This window comes from Trichomonas vaginalis, chromosome IV (assembly GCF_026262505.1).
Source record: "Trichomonas vaginalis G3 chromosome IV, whole genome shotgun sequence".
In the NCBI taxonomy this organism is placed as follows: Eukaryota; Parabasalia; order Trichomonadida; family Trichomonadidae; genus Trichomonas; species Trichomonas vaginalis.
Window position 1 is genome coordinate 7,796,823 of NC_067206.1, and position 21,704 is coordinate 7,818,526.

The 21,704-nt window shown below is 33.5% G+C and overlaps 8 protein-coding genes and 1 pseudogene across 9 annotated transcripts, besides 5 other annotated features; 3 read left to right on the top strand and 6 right to left on the bottom strand.

Annotated features, from left to right (window-relative positions):
* The first annotated feature begins 1,551 nt into the window (after positions 1-1,551).
* Positions 1,552-1,873: a mobile genetic element.
* Positions 1,874-2,692: 819 nt separating this feature from the next.
* Positions 2,693-3,893, top strand: TVAGG3_0049050 (serine-type endopeptidase protein; the record flags this gene model as incomplete). Its single annotated transcript, XM_001319744.1, has 1 exon — positions 2,834-3,532. One exon carries the CDS (start codon positions 2,834-2,836, stop codon positions 3,530-3,532), a length of 699 nt encoding a protein of 232 aa, XP_001319779.1.
* Positions 3,894-4,066: 173 nt separating this feature from the next.
* Positions 4,067-4,207: a mobile genetic element.
* Positions 4,173-4,207: a terminal%2Cinverted (terminal inverted repeat of Kolobok-5_TV transposon ID:TVAGG3_0049070).
* Positions 4,208-4,466: 259 nt separating this feature from the next.
* On the bottom strand, positions 4,467-5,899 carry TVAGG3_0049080 (ribonuclease inhibitor domain-containing protein; the record flags this gene model as incomplete). The annotated part of the gene is made up of 1 exon (XM_001319745.1): positions 4,490-5,899. One exon carries the CDS (start codon positions 5,897-5,899, stop codon positions 4,490-4,492), a length of 1,410 nt encoding a protein of 469 aa, XP_001319780.1.
* A 306-nt stretch (positions 5,900-6,205) lies between these two features.
* On the top strand, positions 6,206-6,820 carry TVAGG3_0049090 (uncharacterized protein; the record flags this gene model as incomplete). Its single annotated transcript, XM_001319746.2, has 1 exon — positions 6,217-6,669. The coding sequence occupies one exon, from the start codon at positions 6,217-6,219 to the stop codon at positions 6,667-6,669; it is 453 nt and encodes a 150-aa protein (XP_001319781.1).
* A 394-nt stretch (positions 6,821-7,214) lies between these two features.
* On the bottom strand, positions 7,215-9,343 carry TVAGG3_0049100 (protein phosphatase regulator protein; the record flags this gene model as incomplete). Its single annotated transcript, XM_001319747.1, has 1 exon — positions 7,316-8,968. One exon carries the CDS (start codon positions 8,966-8,968, stop codon positions 7,316-7,318), a length of 1,653 nt encoding a protein of 550 aa, XP_001319782.1.
* A 480-nt stretch (positions 9,344-9,823) lies between these two features.
* TVAGG3_0049110 (uncharacterized protein) lies at positions 9,824-10,360 on the bottom strand (the record flags this gene model as incomplete). The annotated part of the gene is made up of 1 exon (XM_001319748.1): positions 9,824-10,360. The coding sequence occupies one exon, from the start codon at positions 10,358-10,360 to the stop codon at positions 9,824-9,826; it is 537 nt and encodes a 178-aa protein (XP_001319783.1).
* Positions 10,361-11,274: 914 nt separating this feature from the next.
* TVAGG3_0049120 (uncharacterized protein) lies at positions 11,275-11,625 on the top strand (the record flags this gene model as incomplete). The annotated part of the gene is made up of 1 exon (XM_001319749.1): positions 11,275-11,625. The coding sequence occupies one exon, from the start codon at positions 11,275-11,277 to the stop codon at positions 11,623-11,625; it is 351 nt and encodes a 116-aa protein (XP_001319784.1).
* Positions 11,626-11,899: 274 nt separating this feature from the next.
* On the bottom strand, positions 11,900-13,483 carry TVAGG3_0049130 (spectrin binding; the record flags this gene model as incomplete). Its single annotated transcript, XM_001319750.1, has 1 exon — positions 11,941-13,467. One exon carries the CDS (start codon positions 13,465-13,467, stop codon positions 11,941-11,943), a length of 1,527 nt encoding a protein of 508 aa, XP_001319785.1.
* An 86-nt stretch (positions 13,484-13,569) lies between these two features.
* Positions 13,570-15,154: a mobile genetic element.
* A 319-nt stretch (positions 15,155-15,473) lies between these two features.
* TVAGG3_0049150 (transketolase 1-related family) lies at positions 15,474-17,584 on the bottom strand (the record flags this gene model as incomplete). Its single annotated transcript, XM_001319751.2, has 1 exon — positions 15,569-17,572. One exon carries the CDS (start codon positions 17,570-17,572, stop codon positions 15,569-15,571), a length of 2,004 nt encoding a protein of 667 aa, XP_001319786.1.
* A 2,437-nt stretch (positions 17,585-20,021) lies between these two features.
* TVAGG3_0049160 lies at positions 20,022-20,439 on the bottom strand (annotated as a pseudogene). The gene has a single exon. A coding segment is annotated over exon 1 (418 nt).
* Positions 20,440-20,804: 365 nt separating this feature from the next.
* Positions 20,805-21,704: part of a mobile genetic element that runs on past the window's edge.

The window sequence follows — 21,704 nt, forward strand, 5'->3', positions numbered from 1 at the left end:
AATTTAACCGTTGATGATACCATGAATGGTTTTAAGTAAGCGTTCAAAGTTGCACACTCAGAAAGTTGAAGTTCTTCTTTAGTCTCTAATGTTTCGAAGTCAAAAGTAATATAATATCTTGTTGGTTTATAATATTTCTGCAAATTGTGAGCTAATAACCACTGATATATCTTCTGTTTCGTGATATGTGGTGCATATGGTTGCTGGGTCTTTTGCAATTGAACGTCTTGAATTAATCTTCCATTATTTTCTTTACATTTCTCACAATGTTTTAAAAATCTTCTTTGGTTTTTCCTTTCTGGATCATCACGGATAGAATATACTTCTTCTTTACAATATGGGCAAACTTTATATCCTGTGAGTGCTTCAACGTCTGTTATTCTGTCAGCGTGAAGTTTTCCACATGGACTCTGTGTTAATAAAATATTTACTGTTTCAAATTCTGGATCTATCATTATTGTTTCCACTAATGGAAAGTCAACCTTGTTAATGTCTACGTCTTCTGGTTGAGGGTCACAATAATAGAAATCAATATTAACGTTTAACATTCTTGCTAACCTCTCACTTTCTGATGAAATGTCAAATCCTTCATATGCATCTATGGCTTCATTTAAATAACTTCTACGAGTTTTAGGATTAACACCATCAGGAATGTTATAGAAGCGTTTAAATAACCTTCTACCTTCTGCTCTAATTTGATTATCATTCATTTTAGCTGTTCCGTTTTTGTTCATTTATGTAAGAATAAAAAATTAGAATATAAAAATAAAGTTTATTTTTTTAAAGTCCAGGGCTAAAGTCCATAAAATGAATTAAGAACACATAAATTTTTATCATCTGCGACGTGACGAATACATTTTAATTTACTCAAGAATGCGTACCCTGATACATTAAATCTAATTCCTGTCTTATTTAATTTCACAACTTTGAAAAGGAATGTGTGAATAGCTATGAAATGATGACGAGATGATTTATGTGTTGCTTCCATTTTTTCTGAAATGAATGAATAAATATAATGTTTATAGGTTTTCATATCTTTTATGTTCTTAATAACGAATGGAATAGATCTTTCCACTTCGTCCTCCTTCGGAGCTGTTCTTTCATATGAAACATCAACGGTATCTTCAACAATGAAACCACAATCACATAAAATTTTATATGTACCAATTGTTTCTTTTGATATTTTATCTAATAAATCAAAAACTTTATCAACACCTGTGCATTTATTTAAATAATAATTTGTGTAAATATCATGGTCTTCTTTCTTAATCGTATTTGTTGCATATGTTACATTTTTCAGTGCTTTTTTGAATTTTTCAGAATCAAGAGGAGGTGAAAGTAATATACATGGAAAATCTCCATCGTCAATAAACTGAAGCTTATGTTTACGAATAAATTTAGTACCTTCTTCTGAAAGTGTTTCGTCAATATCACCATCTAATAAATTTTTAGTTGATTCCAAAAAGTAATTTTTATATCTTTCCTCATGTGATTTTTGAACTTCTGATTCTGAAGCTGGGATATTCATTAAACCCTCTACTTCATTCTCATTATATTTTTCAACTTCTCTTAATTCCTTAATTTTTTCATTTATTTCATCTCTTATTTTTTTCAGTCTTTCAATTTCAATTTCATCATATTCATCATCTTTAATTCGTTCTTCATAATATTCAGGGAAAACATCAGGTTCTTTAGGTTTTTCTTCTTCAGATGTAGGATATAAGAAATTTATAACATCATCTTTATTCATTTTTCCATCATAATCAAATTCATTTAATAACTCCGCGAATTTTTGACAATTTCTTAAATAATATTTATTAACTTCATAACCTGCCTCCTCTAATATATCCTTTATTTCCTCGTTTGTGAATCCTAATTTTTTAACATCGTTAGTTTTGACACTCATTTTCTTACGAATTAAAAAAATAAATTATTCAAAAATGTAAGACATGAATTTTTAAAGTTTATTTTTTTATTTCATTATGGTAGTGAATCTTTTACTCATGAAAATAATTATTTCTAATTTCTTTTACTCTCTCGTACATACTAGATTTAAAGAATTCAGAACTTTTACCATAATCTCCTAAATGTTTTCTTATCCCTAACGTGTGCCAGTTATTATATGAAACTGTATAAACTTTATCTTTATCTTTACACCTTTCATCACTTCCAATATATTTTATCTCAGTTTTGATTTAGCATTTTCATATTCATTAGCGTTTAATAATTCACAGTCTCCTTCTTTTTAAATTGATGTTTAAGATATTCAGGATTTAATACTCTACGTTTATATGCTCCTAACTTAGTTCTAAAGGTTTTCTACAAAATTTAGGAATTCCATCCTCTTTAATGTCATCAATGATTTCCATTTCATTATTTTCAATTTCTTCTTCTCGTTTATGAGGTCTTTGATTATGACTCCATTGATTCCATGAAATTAAATATTCTTTATCATTATATTTATACCTCATTAGCTTATTTTGGCTTTCATATTCATTTAATAATTCACAATCTTCATTTTTAAATTGAAGTTTAACCCATTCAGGATTTAAACAATGTTTAATTAATCGCGGAATATCTGACATCATCTATATATAGCTTCTTTTATAAAAGATAAAAAATAAATTATTTTAAAATTAATGTTAAAAATTAATGTGTTTATAAATAAATATATTTTAATGCATCGTCTATATATAGATGTAACAAAAAAAGTCACATAACCCGCACTCATCTACTACTTGTCTTCAAGAACTCTTATAAATGATTTTTTGTCACTTTTAATTTTCCATGTTATATTTTTTTATTCTCCATTCATTATATATGAAAAAATATTATGAAAAATGAATGGATCTATTCAACAACACCAACAACTGGTGATTATGGAGGTACTTACCTAGTTCGTCATAAAAATTTTAAGATATCATGGCTTGATCGTGGAATTCAATTATATCTGCGAGTTGATAATAATAGTGAAATTATTGGCGAGTCAGGAACAGTCACAAATGGTGATGTTTCCATTTCGGTATCCTACAAGTTGTTTCCAGATGTTAATTACATTAACATCATCCATACAGTTACAAACAAAGGGAAAATATCTCATGTTGTAGATCATCGGTGCTTTTCAGATATCGCCATCGAAGGAAGCAAAAACGATGGTGACATGTGCCCTCAACGAAATATTGAAAGAAATTGTGGTGCTGAATTCATAAATGATAGAACCGTTCGATTTCTTCTTCGAGATTTCCCTTTTGTCACGAATGTTGATACATATTCATATTATAATTGTCCTGGATATGGGGATTGGAATAATTGCACTGAATATCCATATGTTAAAGTTGGTGCTTGGATTTTCTTTTCATGGCAAAATCGATTAATTGCACCTCATGAATCGAAATCATATTCGTATTCTATCGGTATAGGTGAATATAATCCAAAGATATTACCAGAACGAACATATATCATCGATAATAATGAAGATATTCCAAAGTTTCTTTGTTTTATTATATTACCATATATTTTTGAGTTATCTTAAGGCTGAATCATAAAAATGAAAATTTAATCATGCGCCCATCTGACTTCAATTCTGACGATTAGCATGAAGCATCATTGAAAATTAACCATAAAGACCGTAAGAGTGAATTGCATCAAATCTTTACCTCAGGGGGGAATTTGTTATTTGGAAAAACCATCACTGATGATTAAATCAATTCTCATTTTTCCCAAATTTTTTCTTCCAATCTTTTCTTTAGATACTATTTTGATACGTTATTTTCAAATCAATCATTTATTTAAAAAAATTCTCTTTAATTAAATATCAATCATTGTTTTAGGACATTCTTTTTAGTTTCATATCAATTATTTGTTCCTGATATTCTTCTCCCTCAAATATTTATCATTTATTTATCTAATTCTCCTAATTTTCATATTTGCCATTATTTTATTGGATTCATTTAATATATATGATACTCCTCTTAATATTGCAAAAAAACTATGTTTGAGTGAAATTGTTGAATTCTTAGAAGAAAATGGTGCCGAGGAAGATATATTTTAAACGATTTCCTTAAAGGGTACCCTATAACAATAATGTAAACATCGCAAAAATAACCTTATTATAGATCGAATGTATGGATTATACTGATTCTAGATAATCTATATAATAGCATTAAAACTGCTTTTCTGAGGGTGATCCATTGTCTATAGGGCACCCTTTAAAGACACTATAGAAACTATTTTGAAACGAGAGAGAAGCACACATTGAAATTTAATATATATGAAAGCCCTCTTAGTATTGCAAAAAGACTATGCTTGAGTGAAATTGTTGAATTCTTAGTACAAAATGGTGCCGTGGAATGTGAATTGTGCTCATAATTTGGTAATCATGAATAAAAGATATTATTATAAAAATATTTCCTTTAAAGACACTATAGTACACATTGAAATTTAATATTAAATATATAGATTTATTCAAACAAAAAAAATAGAAAATATATTATTGAAGGAAGAGAATTCCTGGTGAAGACTCCTTTGCTATTGGGAATTGGTCTTTAATTCCTGCCAAAACATCAGGATTGATGTTTCCTGAAGGTAAATTAACTCCTGTTTCCTCAAGTTTAAGAACTTTGAGTGTCTTTGATGTTAAAATGAAATTAATAACACCAGGAATTGTTAGTTTAGAGCACTCCGAAATGCAAAGCATTTTCAGTGTTCCAATATGTGGTGCGATCAATCTCAATGCAGAAGAATTACCGTTTTTCCATCCAAAAAGTGCCAAACTTTCCAAACTCAATCTTTTGAGAACTTCCATGACCCAGTAAGTTGAGATCTCTTCTGAGTGTGCAAAACTTAAGTTCTTCAAATGAGGACATGATTGGCAAATCAATCTCATGATTTCGTCACTTGGAACTGCAAACGTATCAAATGGATGAAAAGTCAACGAAATCAAGTGTTGACCGCATGATTGGATTGCAACAATCAATGAAGAAATAGTAACTCTGCATCCACTGCCCATATGAAGAACTTCGAGTCTCTTATTTGCATATAAAAATGGAATTAATATTGAATCATGAAGACTGAGCGATGCAAGAAGACTTCTGAGATTTGTACAGTGCTGTAATGTGGATTCTAATGAAACTGGAGTTCCAATAACTGAGAGTTCTGTTAATCCTTTAAGAGATTCGGGAGAAACTGGTAAAAATGAGTCTGTTTGGAATGACGAACAATTATTAGCGCGAAGTATCTTGATGCCGCCACAATATCTGAAAATTTGTTCAATACATCTTCCTGTGATTGGTAATCTGCTGATATCTAGTAATTGAAGTGATGGGCATTGTTGTGCGAGTTTAATTAAAGTGGAATCTGATAATGTTATGCATCCTGACAAGTCAATTTCTCTCATCATTTGAAGATGAGGAAGAACTTGAACAAGATGACTATCGTCAATCATCGTAGAATCTGTAAATCGTAATGATCTGACTGATTTTGAGTTGGTCAGAAATGAAATTAGTTCATTTATTGGAAAAACATTTGTACCCATTGAATATTCGCTTGTATAATATAGAGAAAGAGATATGACTGATGGGCATGATATTGATAATAATCTTAATGATCCCAATGAAACATTCTTTGAGTGTAAATCGATTGAAAGATGACGAATTTCTGAACCTTTAGCGCACAATACAGCAATATTGTATGGAGTAATAAGTTGAGATGAATCATTTAACTCTATATCACTCCAATTTTGAGGAGCATGGCATAATCTATGCATTCTTTTGCTGGTCGTGCTTAAAAGCGCAACAGATGATAAAGGAAGCTTCTCTATAATGGAAGAAATAAGAGTGTCGCTCATTTCATCAAAATGTATTTTTCCTTGAGGAATTATTGTTTGATTTTCTTCTTCCATTTATTTCGAAATTTTTTGACATGTAAAATGTAATTATTTTATTTGACATAAAATGTAATGAAACGATCAAAAATTTTAGATGACGATAGTTCTATTGTATGATTTTAACTTAATATTTGTAATCTACATACTATACAGGTTCGGAATTATTAATCCAATTTTTTATGATGTCAAACTTTTGAAATTTATCTTCAAATTTATAGTAATTGAAGCAAAATTATTTTTGATTACATTCTTAATGATATTTACGAGGAAAAATGGTATCGTGACGAAGTGAAATGATAGTTACTTTTTTGAATTAATTCTCAAATTTTTCGATGTATCAGGGACTCCAAATTCCTCTTAATGATGCAAAGAAGTACTACAAGGCCGGTCAATTAGCTGAAGCATTTGACTGCTATGAACTTGTTATCAGATCTTGCTACACTAACGATAATTTCGATGAAACTTTTATCGAAGATTTCTCAGAAGCTCTTTCCTGCATTGTCGCAATTGCTACTAAACTCCAAATTAAGAATTTAGCAGAAGTTAACGCAATCATGGATAATTTCCTTAATGAACTTCTACGTGCTCGGGGTGAGAAAGATGATGCTAAGCGCGCTGAATTAATTCGTGAAGTTTGCATCAAATATAGTGATCAAATCATGAAGCAAAACCCTGTAATCAGAAAGAAACTGGTTTCATCTAATATTTCGACATATGTCATCGCTGGAACTGCTGTTCTTGCTGCTTCTGCTGCAGCTTTCCTTTTCTTCTCAAGAAGGAAGTAAGATTTAATTAATTATTTATTTGCTTAAAAGATTTTAATAGATTACGTATTCTTATTTTGATTATTCTTCATTACGAATTAATCCCTGTCTAGGTTCTGGGATCAGATTTCGATTTTTTTTTTAATCTTACAATTTCCTATTGTTCTCCAACTCATTTTATATTAGTTTGATCAATGGATTTAGATTTTACTATGAGAGGAAATAATTTCATGAATTAGTATGTGAAAATTGTTCAAACGATTGACGAATATGAAATCAACTTACGATATGGATTGATAATAGTCATGATATGATATATATGTGACCTTGTGAGACTTCACACATAATAAATCGCTCTTAAAATATAACAGTTTTTAATTTCAAATTCATAAATAATCGATTATGATTGTTTGGAAACATTGGATTATATGAACAGAAAGAGGACAATACAAAATACTGCTTGGAATGAGAAGAAATGGAATTCTAATAAAATATTTATTAGATATTTTTAGAAAGAGATGAAAATATCTAGTAAAAAAGAAAAGAAATGTAATAAGTAATGTATAGTTATTGCATGAGATGAAAGATAGTTTATTTTTTGATAAAAAAAAACAAAATGAAACAATAAATACATATATAAAACAATTAATGGTAAATAACATAAGATCTAATGAGCACCGAATGGTCTAGCAATCCTAGAAGGAGCAGAACTTGGCTGTGAAACACAACAAGAATTTGCTCTTTGTCTGACTGGTCTTTTAATGTAAGCGTTTGATCCACGTGATTGTATCTGTCTTGGAGTGCAAACGTTGGTAATTTCTGTGAGTTTTTTGGAGAGATCAAACGATTGATCGACTTTTGAAGCTTCTCGAGCAATGTAAACCCAAAATCGTAGTTTCTTGCAATCAGCATCATCTATTGTTGATTCCTGATTAAAGTTGTTTCCAAATTTCGGATCTTTTTTCATTAAAATTGATAAAACGAAATTTGCGTTATTTCTAACCGTCGGAGACCAATGATTTTCACGGGCATTGAAAACATGAACGGCGAAGATATGATTTATCAATTTAATGTTTTCATTTATGATCCGATCGAATCCATGCGTTGTCCACATCTGAAACGCTGCTTCTGCAACTCTGTAGCATTCGGAATCTGTTGATGTAGCAAGGATATTGAGAATTCTCGTAAGATTTGGTTGGATTTCCTTGTTTGGTAATTTCGGGAAGCATTTAATGATCAAATACAAAAATATCGACTGTTTTGCAAGCTTCGTATACGGCCAATGTCGTAATACTTGATGAACAACGCATATAGAGTTCCTGGAATCGTCTTCAATGTATAAATCAATGATTGTACACATAATTTGGTCGTAAAATGGTAAATGTATATCACTTAGCAGACGAACAATGAAATGTCTGAAGAATCTGCTAAAAAGAGGAGGTATTTCGCCTAGATCTCTGATTATTGCTACAAATGTGGTCAAAATCGTAAGAATTATAAAGGGATTATGCATGGAATCCAAATAATTCTCAATGATCGATGCGAATTTCTGAATCAAAGGATCATTGAACTGTTGATTCAAAGAAATAAATCTGGAAATAAAAATCACGATTTGCTGCCTCTCACGACCATCAGCGGATCCTGCTACCAAAAGTATGTTCGAGAGTGTTTTAAAATCAAAAAATGGTGCGTTTGGAAATTCGGCCAAAATTTTCCCAAGAATTGAGTATGCGATGCTGAGATGGGGCCAGGAAGGTTCAGTAAATGGAGATACATCATAATTTTCTAGAGCCAATGGATCAATTGTTGGTAATCTTCTCACAATATTTCTCATAACCATTCCGTAAAGTAACTCGTAGTTTTTATCAGTTAATTTGGTTGACTGAGGTATGGCACCTAAGAAAAGTCGATATAATTTGGTCAAATGTGTTGTTTTTCTTTCAATTGAAACACGCTCAAGTTCTTCATCTGCAAAAGGGCATATTTGGCAGCATGCTTCAATCTTCTTCTCAAATATACCTTGAAATGATGATGATTCAATTTGAGGAAGAGTAGGAATATCAACTAATTCTACTGGCGCCAGATTCCTAAATACATCCATCTTAAGAAGGCTAGTTTGTGGAACTTTTATGTCTGCAATAGGAGAATCATATAGACTTAAGTGATTTTCTTCAATTTTATTCGTATTTTCTTCTTCTTGATTTGAGGGCAATTGTGGAGGTGGTATTTCAAATTGTCCTGTGATTCTACGAACTGCTGGAGGATTAGATTTGAAAAGGCTTAGTGAAGTCTGCTTCTTTGAATACTGCCTCCGAAGCATTTGTGTAAAATTCACAAAATTGAATAGCTCTATTTTCACAGTATAATGTAACCATTCCAAATCTGATATTATTACCAAAATAAATATTTTAACATTGTAAAATTCACTTTCTGTGTTATTTTAATTTCTTTTTATTCCGTTACTCGATATAAAATCATTCAAAATTTGCGAAGAGTCGGAAAGAATAATAAATCTCATCCCCTTAATTGAATTTGACGCTTAATTAACTTGATTTTTGCAGTGCATACATGATTCTCATTCTAACTTCCCAAAAAGGTTCTTTTCTATTGAAAAGAACTCGAAATTGAAATGGTAACTTCATTGCAATTAATCATCTGGATCATTGTATTTTTTAATAATTTTGGAAAAACGCCGGATAATGATATTTTGACAATTTCAAATCCTATTGTATGATTGTTTCCGAATTTTCTAAGTGGAATTATTAGTAGAATAAAGTGAAATTTCTTGTTTTAAATGAATTTTTAACCAAATAAAATGAATAAGAAGAAAATTTAAAAGATTATGTCAATAGATTGATTTTATGATGATACATATGGCTATATGTGATGGCAATTTGAATCAAAGACTAGATATTCTCACTGATTATCTAGTAACAACAATGTTAATATAGAATCGAAAAGCATATATTTTTTAGATACTGAAGTGTAACACATACATTGGCATTATATTGAATATGAAATTCTTAATGATTTTTTAAAGAAATACATGAAATTTTATCAAATAAAATACAAACAAGGACTATAATGAATAAGGAATATAAATAAGTTAAATTGATATGACCTATATATTATCCTTATCATAAGGCACATAGATAAATTAATGAAAAGGTAAAGATTATGATTCATCATCAGATAAGCATTCAAGTTGAGAAATTATGTCATTATTCTCGAGTAAATCATTTATATTGATTGGCCATCCTGCAGTGTTGGCTTTTATTTGTTTTATAATCAATTCAAAATCTGAAGATTTAAATTTCAAATAATTTTGGAGAATTATAATTTCAGAAAGAATCTCAAATAGTTGATCAAAATCTAATTCTTGTAACTCTGAAAATTGGCATCTAGACAACATTGTTGTTACAAAATAAATTGAAACAACTTTAAACTGAGTGTTCATGTTTTCATAATGTGAAACAATAAACTGTGCGTACTTTTTAATATCTTGTATATGCTGATTTTGTGATAATAGTGTACTAATATAAAAAATAATTGAACATCGGCAATCTTTTGCAATTAAAGGCTCTTCGAGGTGAGCATCAAATACTTGGCCAATGATAAACATATCTTCAACAAATGTTTGCAAAGCTCTCTCATCTGATTGAATTAAAAATGAAATCAGCCATAATCCGTAGTATGGATTCTTCATTTCCATTACTTTAATATGTTGAACTAATTCTGGTGTAAAATCATTGAATTTGCATTTTTGGTTTAATACTAGAAATATCAATGAACAAACACATAAATCATCATAATTTTCGAATGTGCTCAATATATATGTTATAATGTTAATAAAAACATCAACATATTGCCCTAAAAATTCAACAGATGCTATTTTGTTGCAACAATTATAAATGAATTGATAAACTATATTGACATTCTGAGGATCAGTAATATTCAAGCAATAGTTCAGTAATAACTGGAAAAAATCATTATTTTCTATCTTATTAATCAAATTAAATTGAATCATCTTTGTTGCATAAATTATAGCATTAATTGTAATAAAGTCTGGACAATTTTCGTAATAAATATAGTTTAATGGGTCAAAACTCTCAAAAAATCGATCAATATATTCTTTATTGGATGAAAAAGCTGTAAAAATGCAAGATACTAGCACTCTCGAAGCTTCATACTGATCAAACAATGTTATAAGTGTATTGGCAAAGTCTATCTCAATGATTTTCTTGGAAAAAGGAATTGATTCTAAACTTGATAAATAACTGTACAGTTTGCCAACTACTATATGTAGTTGCTCTATTTTCGAAGTATCTGTTAGTTTTTGAATCTCTCTTTGAAATCCAATAATAATTGTTTGAAATCTGAGAGTGTCGTCTGTAGATTGTTGGTTATTTGTGTTGTCACTAATGTCATTGTGTTCAAACATTATAGAGAAACGATGGAAATCGAATACTGGCCGATTTTCAAGATCCATCAAACTCTAACTTTGAAAAAAATGATGAACAAAACTTAAAATCATAAATCTTTGCTGATACAAATGCTATTGATTTGTGAATTTGGCTTTGATTAGAACTTTATTCATAGTTTTTCTAAAAGTGACAAAAAAATTCAATGTCAACAGAGGATTTAGAGAGTCGCAGTATGAGGATTTATGAAAAGATTTCCGAAATGCTAGAAAAATCTTACCTTAAAGATGTTATTAAGGAAAAATACGCCAAAGAAATTTTTAATGATTTAAATTACATACTAAATCACTACAATGAAGTCGACACTCTCCATGATTACGAGTATGTTTCAACAACCCAGCGTTTTTCAGATATGATTCGTAGAGTTTATCTTGGATCAAAAGCACAGCAAGAAACAGAAGAAAATCAAAATGTAAAATACGAACCCGAACTTGTTACTAACATTTTAAGATTTTTCGTGACAATTGGCGTCGAAATTAATCTCAATGATTGGTAATACTAAGTTTATGAAAGTTAGATATTAGTGATTGGCATTTTTACGAAAAAATTAATAAGGAAATAATGCAAATGTTTCCAATTTGATGAATATTTCCAAATATTTTTGATACAATTCTTTTCAAAAACAAAAAGTACAATTAGATTTGATCTCGCTTAGTACAATACTAGGAATTTCGTTTATGAACACTTACCAAAAATTGTAATTTTTGATATAATTTTTTGTTTTTATAAATAATGTTTATTTACTTCTTTAAAAAACTATGATTGGTTAACTCACTTCCAAAAAAATAAAAATAGCATCTTTAAATAAAAATTATTTTGTTGCACCCTTTGATCTCAAGTATTCTCTTATTTCCTTTGTCTTTCCAATCTTTCTTACAGAGATTCCACTTTCTGTTGTAGCGTTGATGTTTGCCTTCTTCTCCACGAGGAAGACAACAATATCCATGAAGCCATTTTGAGATGCAACTAAAAGAGGTGTTGCACCACTCTTGAACTTCTTCTCTGTGTCAGCGCCGCCTTCAACAAGGATTTTAACGATATTGATATAACCGTTTTGAGCGGAAACGTATAACGGTGTTGCTCCATCGGTGCAAACTTCATCTAATTTGGCACCTGATTGAACTAGCATTTCAACGATATCGGAATAACCTCTGTAAGAAGCGATGAACAGTGATTTCGGATCTTTTTCAACATCAGCGTGGTTATCTAACAACAAACTGACGACATCGCGATGTCCATTTTGACATGCGAGGTAAAGAGGAGTGGCTCCGTTCTTTGTAATAGCATTTACATCGGCACCTCTGTCTATTAACTTCTTAGCAACTTGGACATGTCCGTTCTGGCAGGCGATTGAAAGTGGAGTTGAGCCATTGGAAAGGGAAGCCTCGATATTTGCCTTCTCGGAGAGAATGGAGACAACTTCATTACGACCATTCTGGGCAGCAATGTACAATGGAGTGGCTCCAGCTCCAAATTTGCATTCTGTATTAGCTCCGTGAGCGATGAGGGAACGTACAGTAGATGTATTGCCATTCTGGCAAGCTATGTAGAGTGGTGTTGATCCGTCTTTCGTAACTGCTTCGATGTTTGCGTTTGATTCTGCGAGAAATTCAACAACTTCTGCATGTCCTTTCTGGGAAGCGATGTAGATTGGTGTAGCTCCCCTTGCTGTGTGAGCTTCGATGTTTGCTTTCTTGCGGACAAGGAGTTTTACGATATCAAGATAACCTTCTTGAGCCGCAAAGTAGAGAGGAGTGGCGCCATCGGATTCTGTCTTCTCGATGAGTGCTGGATCATCGTTTATTAAGTTCTCAACTGTCTTCAGATCGCCTCTGAAAACTGCTTGAATTATGTCTGAGGAATCATGTGATGGCTGTACTGGTAATGAGTTGGCACTGACATCAATTTTAGCGGCCTTTGGAATTGCTTGTACCTTCTCGTTCTCGAAGTCAAAGATTTTTTCTTTCAAAGAGCGAGTTTTGATCTTCTTCTGCTGTAACTTGCCTGAAACTGCTTCAAAGAATGGACTATCTGGAACATACTCCATGAGTTCGAGATAATCGTTAGTTTTGGCATCGGAAATCTTTAATTCTTTCAAAAGAAGAACATTTTCGGAATTGTATGCTTCTTCGGATTTCTGCATGAATGTTTTAGCTTTTTCTGTTGTAATTGGCTGCGCATCCTTTACAATCTCGACTAAATATTTGATCGGCAAATTGTAAAGAGAATTATTCTCAATATAGTCTGGGAAATCATTTGAAATCTGTTGGAGCTTCTCATTTAGGAACTTGTCTTGTGATGTGATGGCAAGGAGATCCTTGAGAATGTTATCGCTCATTTTCTGTGTAAACAATTTGCGTTACACATCTTACATCAGTTTGACTTTGAAAGAAAATCTGATGGATAAAATGAACAAAAGAAGAATTAGATGGGTAATTTCAAAGGTACATTCACTATTTTTGACAAAATTTTAAATTTTCATGGGGTTGTAAATCTTATAATAACTAGATGAATAAGGAATGAATCCCAGTATAATGTGCATCATTATATTAAACACTATATGTAAGGCTAATGATTCTATTAACACTTATGAAGATCTATAGTATTTGAGCAGATAAATTTGATAATTTCCAAAACTCTTATATTTCAAAATTAAAGTGTGCGAATGCATTTAGATGAGAGCAAAAAGAGATTGATGCTGTTAAAACTAGGTGTTAATTTGCAATTATTTCGCATCACAAGAACTACCCAGTAAATTCGGCTATCTTTCTTTGCAATTATTCTCCATTATACATATAATATAATGGTTAGGGTTTGAAGAAAAGTTACTAGAGAATTATTGACTTTTGAAATAATGCAGAATTTTACTTGAAGAAATCATTAATTTATGAGTTCCAAATTGCTAAGCATGACGAAGGATCATTAAATTTGCTACAATTAAATACACTTATTGCAGAATTAAGATTTTTGAAATTAAAAGTTTGAAATATTGCCTTTTTGAATAAAAATTTAAATTTTATTATATAATCATGATAATATCTTATAGAAATTAAAAGAAAATATTTTAAACCATTCAAATATTTTGAATGTCTTATCAATTTAAAATATTAAAAGATAGCTTGATTTTATCATCATTAGTTGTTATCAAAGTTTTCTTCTTTTGATGAACAACAGTAAATGATTTGTTAATTACTTGTCTTCCTTTTTCGCAGCAAAATCGAAAGTTATGATGATAATCTTGCTGTCAATTTTGAAACTCTTTGATTTACAAGTAAGCATTCCTTTGGAAAAGCAGTCCTATTCTGTTTTCAAGATATTTTAAAGCCTCCATTTCATACAATGCGCAGATCTATTCGAAATTGCAAGAACTCTCAAGAAAAATGCAGCAGCAAAGAAGATTCAATAGTTTCTGGCATCAAAAATTTACAACCTTAATACAACAGTTAAAGAGAAGCTCGAAAAGAAAATAATTAACCATAAAGCTGGAAACCATTCGATATCTACTATTGGATCTAATAAAAAGTTAATTATAACATATTTTACATGCTATTTGTTGACTTTGTTCCATTATATTACCATATATATCTTTTTGAAATCTAAAATATTTTTACGATTTTAACCATGTGTTGTTGAAACCATATATCAATCTTAGCTAAAGTATAGTTTATGAGTCTGTCACCATCTAACGTATGAATTTTCAAAAATGTCAAATATGTTCATTTTTTCTGTATATTCAGCCATAATTTCACGTAGTTATACTATTCAACTATTATTTAATATTTTTATCGATTTAAATATATGATGAGATGCTTAGTTCTCCCGGAAATCAATTTTTAATCGCAATTTTAACTTTCCAAAAAAATTCAAAAATAAAAATCCCTCTCAATTTTCTAAGTTTTATAACTCGCCAAATCTCTAGCCAAATTTTTTTGGTCCGTATAAATATTGTTAGGCACTATATAGGGATGCTATTTATCCTATTTTCATCCCATTTTACTGTTATCGCCTAGTGAATGTACCTTTGTAATTTCTTTATCCGTTCAATGAATTCAAATTTTTTACGATCTTTTGAGTGGAGAAAACTATTTTTGTGATTTTTGATTAAAATTATGATTTGTGCCCTTATCTGCATATGAATATAAAGTTTAAAATTTCCAAAAATTTTATGAAATCTGAAAAATGACAATAAAAAATGAAAAAATTATCTTCATTTTTTCAATTTTCAAAAAAATTTGGAGGTTTTCGGAGAAATTAAATCGATAAAACAATAGGATAATAGACAAAGAATATATTGATAATAAAATTTCAATAAAAAAGGTTAGTAAATAAAAATTAAATTTAAAATTCAAAGTATATATTTATAATATTATAGGTGGCCGAGAGCAATATAAAAGAAGGTAGTTAATTTGATTAATAAACGTCAAGAATCTCACTTAATTTTAGAACTGTGGTCTAGCGGAGAGATCTGGGACTGGGGTCTTTGAGTAATAATCAAGGACCTTCTGAGCGCGCTCAGCAACCTTTTCTGGTGTTAAGCCGAAGAAGTCGTAAACCTTGCCTGCTGGAGCAGAAAGGCCGAATGTCTCGACACCGAAGTGGACATGAGAGTACTTCTCCCAGCCCTGGTGGATGCCGGCTTCGATGGAAATTGTTGGGACGTTGCCTGGAAGGACGGACTTCTTGTACTCCTCGGACTGTTCCTCGAAGATCTCTGTGCATGGCATTGAGACGACACGGACTGGAAGGCCAAGCTTCTCAGCAGCATCGTAAGCGAGCTTGAGCTCTGTGCCTGTAGCAACGAAGATAAGCTTTGGATCCTGAACATCCTTGACGATGTAGCCACCCTTGAGAGCGCCATCGAAGTTAACGCCTGGAACTGGAGGAGCGTTCTGGCGGGAGAGGGCGAAGACTGCTGGACGAGCTGGGCCTGTGAGGGCAGCTGTGTAGCAGGCGGATGTCTCGAGGATATCGGCTGGGCGGAGGAGGAGTGTGTTTGGAAGAGCGCGGATCATGGCGAAGTTCTCAACGTTCTGGTGTGTTGGACCATCTTCACCGAGACCGATGGAATCGTGTGTCATGATGAGGAGCATACGGAGCTTGTCGAGAGCAGCGACACGGAGAGCGCCGAGGCCGTACTGGATGAATGTGAAGAATGTGGCGACGAATGGGACAAGGCCTGGTAAGCCGTAGAACTGCATACCGTTGGCGATGCCGATCATACCGTGCTCACGGATACCGAACTCGAGGTAGCGGCCCTCGCGGCAGTCTGGCTGGAAGGACTTCTGGCCTGTAAGAGCTGTGTTGTTGGATGGTGTAAGGTCAGCAGAGCCACCGATAAGGCCTGGTAAGTGTGGAAGGATAGCGTTGAGCATAACACCAGAAGCAACACGTGTAGCAACATTCTTCTCGTCGGTGAGTGGCATGAACTTCTTGAACTCCTCGACTGTGAAGTTTGGATGTAAGATCTGGTCGAGCTGAGCGTACTCTTCTGGGTACTTCTTGGCGTAGTCAGCGAACATGGCACGCCATGCTTCAGCCTTCTGGTGGGCCTTCTCACGAACGCCGTCGTAGAGCTTGTAGACCTGTTCTGGGACAACGAAGGATTCTTCTGGGTTGAAGCCGAAGAACTTCTTGAGGGCGGCGAGCTGATCCTTGTTGAGTGGTGTGCCGTGGACCTTTGGTGTGTTGGCAACTTCGGAACCGAAGCCGATTGTTGTCTTAAGATCGATAAGGACTGGAGCACCCTTGAGCTCGAGGGCCTGGTTGATGGCCTTCTCGATGGCTTCGAGGTCCTTGTCGGCATTCTCGACAACGAGTGTGTGCCAGCCGTAAGCACGGTAGCGGGCAAGAACATCTTCTGTGAAGGCAAGGTTTGTGTTGCCATCAATTGTGATGTGGTTGTCATCATAAAGAACGATAAGATTATCGAGCTTCTGGTGGCCTGCCCATGAGGCTGTTTCAGCCTGGACACCTTCCATCATTTCACCATCCGAAACGAAGGCGAAGACCTTGTGGTTGAAGACTGGGAAGTCTGGCTTGTTGAAGCGAGCAGCAAGGTTAAGTTCAAGTGCAGCCATACCGATAGCATAACCAATACCCTGTCCAAGTGGGCCAGTTGTTGCCTCAACATCATGGATGAGGTAGTGCTCTGGGTGGCCAGCGCACTTGGCATGTAACTGACGGAATTGCTTAAGATCGTCTATTGTGAGTTCGCGTTGGTAAAGGTGGAGTAAGGAATACATAAGGGCAGAGGCATGACCTGGGCCAAGAACGAAACGATCACGGTTGATCCAGTCCTTTTCGTAACTGTAGAATTTAGACCAAAGGACGTGGGCTGCTGGAGCAAGACCAAGTGGAGCGCCTGGGTGGCCAGAGTTGGCTTTGCTGACAATATCAGCAGCAAGGCAACGGATTGTGTTAACAGCAAGGTTATCTGCTTCCATAAAGAGAAATGAAGTTATAGTTTTATCGTTTTTCTCAAATTTCCAAAGTTCTCAAAAACGATAATATAAACAAAAATTTTTTTGGAACTGAAAATTTTAAGTACTACCCTCCCCTAGTTATTTAATAATTTATCACTTCTTTTGTACTTCAAAAATGATTAAGATGATTTTGTCAAAAGTGGTCGGATAATATGATTGATGTAACGTTTGTAATTGCTCTATAGTATTCCAACAATCCGCACGAATATTATTTCTTTCTATAGTCCTTACAACCCATTAATTATTCACTGAATATTTCATAATCTCATGATAGGTGTCAAACTATACGCCACGTAGTTGGGCGAGATCATGTAGATCATCCAAAATTTTATAATCAACCAACAATTTGAGAAAGATTATTCGCCCTTTCAGAGAACAAAACAACAGAGGCCAAATGAATTAATCATGCAATGTATACCGTAATTACAGTTCCTCTTGATAAAATCAATCGTACGAATGAGAATGCAAGATCCTTTCGTAAAGAATATTTGTTTTGCATCTGTTCCTATTGTTCTTGGATAGCATAAATTTAATATATGTTGTATTGGCTGTATCCCGCCTTTTGGTAGCTAACATTATGATTGCTACCCTTATCATTATTCCATAAATATTATCATTACAAAAATGTAAAGAATATAAAAACAATATTGGACTAGTCCAAAATACTTGCTAAGATTTTTTTTGAAACACAATTACAACAAATACGACGAAATGATTATAAAAAATACTTTATTTCATTGAGGGGACTACAACTATTATATAGATTAAGAATGATAAGGTCATAATTGAATTATAAAAAAAAATATGTATTGCCTGGTATTTAGTAATAAAAAAAATGAAGGGAAAGTTTATGTATTTTCGAATCATTTTCAACAATCACATGAAATATTCTACCATAGTTCTGTCTGGGAATTCACCACGAGCTTCAGGTGGAGCGGCTTCAAACATCTTCCATCTAGTAGTCAAATCCGTAGATACTTCTAAAATTGATGCAGGATTGCCACCACGGTAGCAGTAGTTAGGGGCAGACCAAACAGTGAACAATTTCCTATCAAACCATTAAGAGATAGAATATGAACGTTTGCCGGAACCTTCCCGCTTCTCAAAAAACGTTTTTGGTTCTCATGTTCGAAACTTTTATCGAAGAGACAACAACGTTCAGAAGAAAAAACAAGATATTATTTTAAATGTTGTATGACTTAAACCGTCATAAACAAGCTTTTTGAAGTAAAACCGTCATTCTCAAACCACTTCATTTTTTCGATGTCCGAACAAGCACCGAAGCCGAACACAATGGCAGATGTCCTTTCAATGTTGCCAGACAAGCGCCCAGGTTCAAATTCAAATTTTGAATTGAAAGCTCATCTGACAAACACCGTTAAGACTCTCCAAAGTAGTCTTATGGAAGAGATGAAGGACTTAAAAGGTGAGTTCCTCATGAACCAAGCTTCCAATGAGAAAGTCCTGAACGATTTGACGGAAACCTTGCCCATTTTACGCGAGAGAGAACCGAGACCTTGCCAGACTCATCTACCGTTTCTTGAAGAGATAGATGCCATCTGGAAGGACTCGGAAAGGACAGAAACCTCCAACACCGTACTTCGTGAACACAGAATTGCCGAAGGAATTGCGAGGAAGAAGAGAAACACGAAAGAAGAGGAAGAGGAAGAAGAGGAAGAAGAGAAACACCGAAGAAGAGGAAGTTTGGGCAACCCTGTTGCCGATGACACTTACGAAATTTCCCAACCCTACCCATACCAAATCCGCAACAAGGAGACCGGCAAGGTTCTTACCCCAGTTCTCAACAACTTGGGACACTTGAACCTTACCCTTCGGAATACGGTTCAATCTCCATGGGCAAGCTTGTCGCAATTCAATGGGTTCAAATCCAAACAAGAGGACGAAGGTCAGACACATTGACGGTGACAAGCTCAACAACCGTAAGGAGAACCTCGAGTGGTTCTAAGAGTAAAAAAATTTTATTTTAGGGGGAAACCCCAAGTAAATTTAGGTGTTTATTTGGATAAGTATGTGAAATTAAGGTCAATTTGCAAAATTAGTTCCCGACCTTTGAATTGGACTCTTTCGTTCTCCAGTTGCGTAGGAGGTCGTCCAGAGGAGTTGGTAGATTTGCAATCCAAGGACGATTTGTCCTCCAGGCATTGAGGATGTACTGCTCGTAGAGTCTCATGACCCTCTCCTTCGCACAGACACCCTCTCCCTTGGAACGTAAGGCTTCTTCGAAGTGCTCGAATGCGATGCTGCGTGACCATCTGAAATGACACTTTTTGTCCGTTTGGTCAATGTTTGTGTCTCGTGCCATAGTCGACGAAAATACAAAACAACAGGTTATATATGAGTTTGAGACCAAGAATTCCCACATTTAAATTCAAATTCGAATAAAAATTTTTTATTTCATGCAATGTTTTATTTCTGTGCCGTCTTCAAGTATGCCCCAATATTTCCTTTTCGATATTACATGAACTTCGGTGAAAATTTGTCCAATTTGAATTGACCCATCTTTTCACCGACCATGCCCATTTCAATGAGTTTGTTATAGCTTCTTCGTTCGTCATGAGTGCATCGATGTTCTCATAGTAAACCTTCACTTTGGATTTGACTTCCGAGAAGAATTTGTTGTAGTTGTCAAGGACTGCCTTTGCGAACTGAGGGTAAGACCAATGTTCGACAATAGGTTTTAATGTGGTTACTAAGCCACTTTGACCTTGAGTGAATTCGTACTTCAAAACAAAAGGAGAAAACCTTTCAACAAAGTTGTCGACCTTCTCATAATGTTTACTCTTCATCTGATATTGTCCTACCAGCATTTGTAAAGATATAGTCAAACGGTTTTGTATCTACTACATTTGTTCTTTGTTTTTCAACCTGAAGCATTTAATAATATGTAAGCCTTGCGCCTTAAAAGCTGCCCAACTTGGCTACCATTTTACATACCAATAAAAATCATCTCTCTTCAAATATTATCTCATAAAGTTCTCTTTATGGAGAAAGTCAATGAAACATAAAACATTTCTCGACGGGCTTCGCCTTCAATCCCAGCTTGCTGCTTGCGGTCTATCTGAACTTCTTTCTTATATCATCTATACGCTTCAAAGTCTGAACAAATTGCTAAGAATCTTCATACAACAGTTATTTCATATGTGATGACCTTTCAATGAACAAGCTCAGTTTAATATGCAATTAAAATCATCTCAAAGATGAGTCCATCCTTCCATCTTTAGGTAGCGACAACATTCTTTCATTGAAGAAGGTTCGACAGATCTAATGTAACTTAGCTGACAAAGTTGTTTATATCTATACATGCTCGGGCGGCGAATACATAGAGTTTGGACAAGACATACATATAGATTCTTCAGCAAATTCACTGTATAACTGGATTTTTATAACAATTTCCACGAGACAATACCACCTATTGACAATCTTGTAACAATCCTGTCTGAACCTTCACTTGTAAACGTCGATGTGAACATTCCAGCGAAGTGTCATCTCTTTGACGATCCTTTTGAAGTCAACTGAATTTAATATTTTCTTTAAGGGCAATCGTCATTATCTACCACTGGCAATAGCTTTGAAGTTTTCAATTACGAATATAATCTGCTTCATTAAATATGGTAAACCTGACTTCTTTGCGACAGAGATGACTTTAAAATCTATTAAGTTTGTTTCAAAATTATATGCGTATTGTAACTCTGAAAGCGTTAATGGATTGCCTTCGCAGTCATGTTCTCTCACTACCGTTTGAAAGCTTGTGTTTAGAAAACTTTCATGTCATCCTCCTGTGCTAGGTTTCACATACACAGCAATAAGGAAAACTATCTTGCTTCTTTGTCTCTATCATTATTGTCTCAAACATTAAAGTTCTCAATAATATGTCCTTCCTGCTGGAATACTTCTAACTCTGTCTTATTTCCAATAGCTTTTCTCACCTCCTACCAATACTTCTACCCAGTGCTTGGATATGTCATCAGAGTATACTGAACTTTTCTTGAATTTTGGTTGGTTTCATCATAACGTGTTCATAGTATTATTATCTTTATTACTCTTGTCAGTTAGACTCGGTTGCTAGTTCTCT